This window comes from Dama dama, chromosome 5 (genome assembly GCF_033118175.1).
Source record: "Dama dama isolate Ldn47 chromosome 5, ASM3311817v1, whole genome shotgun sequence".
NCBI classification, from domain to species: domain Eukaryota; kingdom Metazoa; phylum Chordata; class Mammalia; order Artiodactyla; family Cervidae; genus Dama; species Dama dama.
In genome coordinates this window covers 66,935,463-66,943,787 of record NC_083685.1, presented here as the reverse complement: position 1 = coordinate 66,943,787, position 8,325 = coordinate 66,935,463, and the positions used below count along the sequence as shown (strand labels likewise).

At 39.4% G+C, this 8,325-nt stretch overlaps 1 protein-coding gene across 1 annotated transcript; it reads left to right on the top strand.

Annotated features, from left to right (window-relative positions):
* The first annotated feature begins 972 nt into the window (after positions 1-972).
* On the top strand, positions 973-8,110 carry FGG (fibrinogen gamma chain). Its single transcript, XM_061140915.1, has 9 exons — positions 973-1,047; positions 1,150-1,194; positions 1,397-1,580; positions 1,692-1,785; positions 3,013-3,143; positions 3,448-3,581; positions 4,489-4,673; positions 6,123-6,400; positions 7,902-8,110. Exons 1-9 carry the CDS (start codon positions 973-975, stop codon positions 8,108-8,110), a joined length of 1,335 nt encoding a protein of 444 aa, XP_060996898.1.
* The last annotated feature ends 215 nt before the right edge of the window (positions 8,111-8,325 follow it).

Here is an 8,325-nt window from a genome sequence, read left to right as displayed (position 1 = left end):
CAGGCTACCATCTGGAAAAAAAATTTAAATATCCCACCGCAAACTGAGAGTCTACAAAAATAATCAACAGCTGAGTGAAGGGTGTCAAAAGACACAGACTTCAAGCTATAAAGTCAGTCAGTCCTGGGGATGTAATATACAGCATGGTGATTATGGTTAAGAGTATTGTATTGCATATTTGAAAGTTGCTAAGAGGGTAGGTCTTAAAAGTTCTCATCGCAAGAAAAAAAAGTTTTTTGCAACTATGTGTGCTGACCGATGCTAACTATATAGTGATGATCATTTTGTAATATATAGAAATATCAAATTATTATTTTGTACAGTTGAAACTAATATAATGCTATGTAGTAATCATATTTCAATTTTTGAAAAAGGAAAATAGCCAAAGTGGTGGGTCAGGCATTCATTCCTGGTAACAGTGACATATTCAGACCTAGTGGAAGGCAAAGTTTCCACCTGCCACTGGCACAGGTTAAAAATACTGGTGTTCACTCATCCCCTCGTCTCAGAATTGACTTGCGATATTTCGGGGCATTTGGGTTATGGTACCAGACTCCATCTGAAGGCAGGGGCAGTTTGCTTTGGCCGAGGTCAGCGGTGAGTGTGTTTGCTCTATCTGTCCTGGAAGTGGTTGCATCACGCAGCCTTCCGGCCCCCTCCCTCCTCCTAGCATCAGTCAGTGCTTCACTAGCCTTTGCAGAGAGTTGGCTTCCCAGGAGGCGCATTGAGCTGGGCCAGCAAGGAGGAGCTTAGATCTGTGTGCAGAATCTGGGAACCTGACTGAACATTGGTCCGGGGCCAGGGTGAGGAAGAGACGGGAAAGATGTTCCGCCCTTCTGGTAAGAAGGCCCCGTGATCGGCTTCAGCCACTGGCGGTCCTACCGTCCTTGGAGCTTAAATAAAGGGACGATTCGAGCCCAGAGAGTCACAGTTCTGACCTTCCAGGCTCGGAGCCCAGGGCCCGCCGACGCCATGAGTTGGTCCTCGCACCCTCCGAGTGTAATCTACTTCTACATTCTTTCATTGCTCTCTTCAGCATGCCTGGCAGTAAGTGTGCTGTTTACAAAATGTTATTTGTTTTAAACGGAAAGCTTAAAAATAAGAAAATATCTGATAAGCAAGTGAAATTTCTGTATTTTCCTCCTCTAGTATGTTGCTACCCGAGACAACTGCTGCATCTTAGATGAAAGATTTGTAAGTCGCTTTTATGTTTCTCTCTGTGTTTGAACTGGACGTGGGCAGAGGAAGTTTTATTCCTTATAAGAGATTCTTTAGCAAATATCTTTTGGCAGTTTAGACTTTTTAAAAACATAGTCTAGGTTTTACCTATTTTTATTAATAGATCTCATGTAGCTTTTTATCAGAATTTTTAATCACACTATTGTTGTATTTTCAGGGTAGTTATTGCCCAACTACCTGTGGAGTTGCAGATTTCCTGTCTAATTACCAAACCAGTGTAGACAAGGATCTACAAAATTTGGAAGGCATCTTATATCAGGTTGAGAACAAAACATCAGAAGCCAGAGAGCTGGTCAAAGCAATCCAAATCAGCTATAACCCTGATGAACCATCAAAGCCAAGTGAGAATCTAACCACCACTGCCTGAGAAAGTCATCTATGAAGTTCTTTTGCTGTTATTTCCATGGTTTTGTTTGCTTATGTATTTTTATATCTCTAACCCCATATTACAGATAAGATAGAGAGTGCTACCAAGAATTCCAAGAGAATGATGGAAGAAATTATGAAATATGAAACATTGATAGCAACACATGAATCAACAATTCGGTAAGCATTTTTTGTTTTAGTTTGCTTTCCACATAAATTCAAACTGATGGAAATTTGAGTGTTGAAAATAAAATTCTTTTTATAAAAGTGTCAACAAATGGGTGGCGAGGAATTTGTGAGCAGAAACATAGGAATGATCTTGGTAAATGACATTGAAAGGTAGAGCAGAAAAAAAAAACTTGCCTTAAGAGACAAGTTTGTGTGATAAACATTGTAAAGCTGCCTGTTGCACAGAACCTCCCTTCTCTTGAAAGTAAAATGTCTCTGTTAACAACTTCCCAGGAACTTGTAGACTTTCTGAACATTGGGTTTCAGATGCAATTTTAGTTTCTTCCTCAATTTTTATCCTAAGTTGTTCTAAAAGTAGCATAAGAAATTGAGATAAATGGTGGCTGAGCAGAAGTGGCCCAGAAGGGATTTATCCTCTTTTTGGTAGCAGAGGGATACTATTATTATCGTTACTGTTATTATTATTGGCATTATGATTTGCATTATTATTGCCCATCTTTGAGACTGAAGGGAGACTACAGTTCAGAAAATGTCCAAGGTGCAGTAGAGAAAAAAGTGGTCAAATAGTTTGTCTATCCAGAACCTCAGAGACAACAGTCTGTGTGCATAATAGTTTTCTATCATTTCTGAATATGAACAGGTTGTCCTGTGAGAAACTACAAAAGCAGGATTTTTCACTTTCCCCAGCATTTTTCTGAAGTTGTGTAAACAGAAACATTAAGAAGAAAGGGAAAATATCTGTTGTTTATGTAAGATGATACCCCAGATACTTTTCCCATGTAAGTTATAGACTGAAGTCCATAAATAGATCTTCAGTTAAACCCACAAGTGAAAAGGAATAATGATTTAGCATGTGTGAATTTCTAAACAGAGCTCTTCCTTCCCTAAGAATATTGTCCTAAGAATAATCACCAGGTTGTCTTTATCAGGCTCATCACTTGTGTACTTTATTATCTGTTGCCTTTTATGCAGAAACGAAAATCAGAATGACCACTTACAGTGATATGGTTTATTGGCAAGGACTTTATTATTTTCTTTTCCAAAAAAGCTTAGAATTTTAATTCACCTCAATTTATTAAAATCATTTTAAACTTTTTCCAAGAATGGAGTAATTTGTCAGGAAATAATTCTTGAGAAAATAAGGTGGTATTTTTAAAAGAACATACAACATTATTCATCTGAAAAGAATAATCTGTTATCTTATTATTTTGCTTGTAGATTTTTGCAGGAAATGTATAACTCAAATAATCAAAAAATCAGTAACCTAAAACAGAAAGTGGTCCAGCTTGAAGCAAAGTGTCAAGAGCCTTGTCAAGATACAGTGAAAATACATGATGTAACTGGGAGAGGTAAGTGAAAGGTTTATAATGAGATTAAGTTCATCAGAGCAGATATAAAAAGTAAAGGAGATTGTATGTATTAGAATATATACAAATACATTGGACAGTGTCTAGCCATTAAATATAAACAGTTTAATTGCTTAGACTTTTCCCTTGAGTAGCTGAAAATTTACTTTGAAAGGAATAATGATTGAGAAATAAGAAAATACTTCTCAGGAAATGAATAGTTTCTGACATGTTAAAATTTTCATTTTCAAGGCTGACACAATCATACCTGGATTTCAAACCACCATAAAAATTTCTTCTTTTTCAGATTGCCAAGAGGTTGCCAATAAGGGGGCCAAAGAGAGTGGACTTTACTTTATCAGACCTCTGAAAGCTAAGCAGCAGTTCTTAGTCTACTGTGAAATTGATGGGTCTGGAAATGGATGGACTGTGTTTCAGAAGGTATTTTTCCCTCACCCTGTGTATTTAATAGACACCTGATTGTTCTGCCATATGCCAGACACTTTTCCAAGCACCTTGTAGGCATTAATTCAATAACATTCACAACTTTCCTTTGTGGTAGTTTGGCCTGCTTATTCCTGTTTACAGAGAAGGATACTTAGGCACAAGAGGCCAAATAGCTTGCCCAAGGTCACATGACTAATAAGTAACAGAGTCAGAATATAGTCTGATTTCACTCTGTACTGAGATTGGTTATCTACTACACCGGCCCTGCTGTGTACATTCATGATGGCACATGATCACAATCTCACAGTGACAGAGGGACCTCTTGACATTGACATCAAGACCCAGGGCTGCCCATCGCAAGAAGATGGTGTCCCCCAGAGGATGCAGTCAGGCTGTCCCATGACCAGGCCCCTCTGCAGCCTTTGCCAGCCCCAGGCATCCACTGCAAATCCTCTTACATTCTGTTTACCTTTGACCATTGTTACAGCTAAAGCTGCAGGGGGCACTCAGAGCAAGTGAGTGATGGGAACTTAGCTGGTAGACACAGGTTGAGCAATAGGCTGACCTTTCCACCGTCAGTACAAGAATCAGCGACATCAAGCTGATGTTCTGAAGTCCTCTAGGAGTCTTTTCAAAACTACTACTAGGTTACAATTTATCATGTGCCAGGCCCTCTTCTAAGTACTTTTATATTCTCTGGTGTAATCCCTGAAACATTCCTGAGAAGTAAGCATCATTATTCCTATTTAAGAGACAGGTGAGCAAACAGGCAGCTAGCCCAGGGTCACTTGGTAAATGATGAAATCATAGCCTCCATATTTTGGCCAAAATGGCTATAATGTTTTCATTATGTGCACCGATAATACATTCTCTCCTTTTGCCTGTGCAATTGTGTAATTAGAGGCTTGACGGCAGTGTGGATTTCAAGAAAAACTGGATTCAATATAAAGAAGGGTTTGGACATCTGTCTCCTACTGGAAACACAGAATTTTGGCTGGGAAATGAGAAGATTCATTTGATAAGCACACAGTCTACCATCCCTTATGTATTAAGAATACAGTTGGAGGACTGGAATGGCAGAACCAGGTACTATCAAGAAGGACTTCTGACTTTGGTTGTAGAGACACCCTGGAGAATGCACTTGCTAGCTCTCAGCAGAATAATGTGGAAAACAGTCTGACAGATGTGAAGAACACATTCAGCTATGTTCCCCAGAAGTCAGTTTGGCTCTTGGGCACTCCAAGGCACTAGGTCCCATTCAGGCAGGATCTGAGTGTTTTGGTATAATCCACTTACCCTGGAATCATACAAAACAATAGCTAATATTTCCTGAGCATTTATGTACCATAAATTGCACATGAAATTATAACTTAAATCCAAATAGCTCATGAGGCAGGAATTACTATTAATTCCATTTTACAGATTAACTTTTCCAAGGTTGCATCCAATGGATTTAAACTCAGGTAGTTTACCTCTTATAACCCACCTTCTTAGCTGCTATCCTAGATGGAAAGTAATCTAGCTTTTTCAGATTTCCCAGTGTTTAATAACTGGGAATCAAGTCCAGTCAATCAAATCCAGGAGTTACCTTAAAATGAAATCAGCTGGTACCTTTGGTGAGCTAGAGTTCCTTCTATGCACAGAGCTGTCTGGGCACTTTAAATGTTGTATATACCTCATTGAAATTGAAAACAATATCCAACCCTCTTGTTATGTCTATGACATGATGAAGTATAGTCTGTGCCCAAATGTGTATTTTTAAAAATTTTAACCAGAAAGTATAATACCATAGTCAGTAGACCTTCTCCTATGAGAACATCTCCCATTTCTTAAGTCCTGGACATCAGGGAAGCTCAATGTTTTCTGGAAATCTCTGTTTATGCACCAAAGCCCATTTTCCCCTGCACTCCATAGAATTCTGGCTTTCATTTACAATTATTTTCCAGGGGAGAATCTCTCTCTGACCCTACAGTTCATGTTTTGTGGGCCACACAGGAGTCACTTCTTTTATGTGATGCTCAAGGAAACTCTCCTTGCCACTCCCACACTTCCTTCAGAAAGAAAAAACCCTAAAGGGACTTCAGCCTTTAGATGGTATGAGTGACTAGTGGAACTAGAGCTCCTTTCAGCTTGCTGCATTAATTAATAGTCACTCACTTTCAGATAATTAATGTGGTTTATGAGAACTGTGTGTATATGCTACATACTGAGATAAAAGTGGAAAATGTGAAATTAGGTTCATCAATATATCTGGGTTAGATATTAGGATACTATAGGCAAAAAGCATTCAGGATAGCTGAAGTTTTTAGTCTTCCCTGAAAGCTTCTAGACCCATCCTGGGTGGTGCTGATGACCTTGAGACTGTTACCCACACCTGTTATCCCATGCCAGATTTGTGAAAAATTTTGTTCAGTAAACACATTTCAGACTTATGAAGCAAAGTTTAAAATTCCTAACAATTGTCCTATGAAAGAAGGAACTTCTGAGATGACTTATAAGGTTCAGGGTCTAAGATCTCTATTCCCTTCTTTGTAGCACTGCAGACTATGCTTCATTCAAGTTAACAGGTGAAAATGACAAATACCGCCTGACATATGCTTATTTCATTGGTGGAGATGCTGGAGATGCATTTGATGGCTATGATTTTGGTGATGATTCTAGTGACAAGTTTTTCACATCCCATAATGGCATGCAGTTCAGTACCTGGGACAGTGACAATGATAAGTATGATGGCAACTGTGCTGAACAGGATGGATCTGGTTGGTGGATGAACAAATGTCATGCTGGCCACCTCAATGGAGTTTATTATCAAGGTATGGCTTTCTTTCTTAATACATGAATTTATGTATGATCTATATTTTTATAAAAGTAAATAAATACAAGTAAGAAATAATTAGTAAAGATATTGGGAGCTTGCTATACAGTTCTTTAAGCCAGAAGTGGATAATTCTAGCTTATACCTGAATTTGGCCCTCTATAGGAAATCCACCTCCTGCAAACTATGCAGTGATATTCATGATGCTTCTGTCAAGGTTGATACTTTGGGTTATGGTGTCTCCTCTAGTCTTACCCTATATATTATCTAGATGGACTAACATTGCCATGTCTATACTGTTAACACAATAGCCTGGCTCAGCTTCCCATGAGATGGTGTCAGATAGAATCAGTAAGCAATGTCTAGAGGAATTAAGTGAAGGGCAGGGATATATTGGTGGGTCTACAGGTCCATGAAAGTTTGAGAAAAATCCAGCCTGAGGAGTGTAGATATTTATTTTAGCACAGGGGGAGGGCAAGCTATAGTTTGCTCTGAGGCTGGAGTAGTTCTGAGCACTGCTTTTACTTACTAACAGACTATTGGAATTCCCCAGCAGGTATGCATGGGGAAGTCCTTACCCACTAAATGAGCAATCCTAGCCAAGGGGTGACTTGGAATCCTCTTAAAACTACATACATTTACCTTTCGGTTTTCACATGTTTTCAAAACCTAACTTATGTTTGCACCAACAAACCATGTAATTAGAAAAAGTTCTCAAGGAAGGTGCCCAGGCAAGAATACTGGAGTGGGTTGCCATGCCCTCCTCCAGGGGATCTTCCTGATGCAGAGATCAGACCCAAATCTCTTACGTCTTCTGCATTGGCAGGCAGGATCTTTACCACTGTGTCACCTGGGAAGCCCAATATTTTCCAGTAAAATTGTGCTTTCAGGTGACCTGAATCCAACTGATGAGGAATCATGACTGCCATTCTAACCTGTTTTCAGGAAGAGGGTCCATAATAGCAGAATCTAGCATGACTTAGCTTAAGGAGAGAGACCAATTAGGGAAATACGGGGCTCTAGCCCTGTTAGAGACTTCCCTGCTGGCTCAGACGGTAAAGCGTCTGCCCGCAATGCGGGAGACCTGGGTTCCATCCCTGAGTTGGGAAGATCCCTTGGAGAAGGAAATGGCAACCCACTCCAGTATTCTTGCCTGGAAAATCCCATGGACGGAGAAGCCCGGTAGGCTACAGTCCATGGGGTAGCAGAGAGTCGGACACGACAGAGCGACTTCACTTCACTTCAGCCCTGTTAGCAGTGAATTCATTTAAATTATGAGTGTGGCCAGAAAACACAATACAGGTGTAAAGTTTGTTTAATAATAAGTTTATGTCAATTGTAAATCGAGAATTTGAGTCTCTACGGATATTTTCATTTAGTAGCTAGCACTATAAATCTGATGTAAATGACAGTGGGCTTCATAATAGACAGCTCTTCGTGGACTTTCTGAGGGGAGAAGATTCAGGAGTGGTGATATACAGATCTATGGTTTGTTTCAGGTGGCACTTACTCAAAAACATCTACTCCTAATGGTTATGATAATGGCATTATTTGGGCCACCTGGAAATCCCGGTGGTATTCAATGAAGAAAACCACCATGAAGATAATCCCATTTAACAGAATTGCCATTGGAGAAGGACAGCAGCACCATCTGGGGGGAGCCAAACAGGTCGGAGCAGAACATCATGTTGAAATAGAATATGACTAAGTCATTTTGCCCTGAGCTGTTTGTTCTGTTAACCCACAGAGTTTCAGAAACTTTCCTGAATTTTCTTCTCATTTTTTCTTACTGTATTTATTAATTTTAAGTCTTTCTTTAAGGATATTTAGCCCTGAATGGCAATTAAAACTCACTTTGGACTGTATTCCCAAGTTACTAAACACACAGTTATTATAAATTTGTTTATTTGATGAGATAATATT

Coding starts and splice junctions, on each gene's coding strand:
- FGG (XM_061140915.1), top strand. CDS start 973: ATGAGTTGGTCCTCGCACCCTCCGAGTGTAATCTACTTCTACATTCTT. Junction 1,581..1,691: donor TGATGAACCATCAAAGCCAA/GTGAGAATCTAA, acceptor CCCATATTACAG/ATAAGATAGAGAGTGCTACC. Junction 3,144..3,447: donor ACATGATGTAACTGGGAGAG/GTAAGTGAAAGG, acceptor CTTCTTTTTCAG/ATTGCCAAGAGGTTGCCAAT.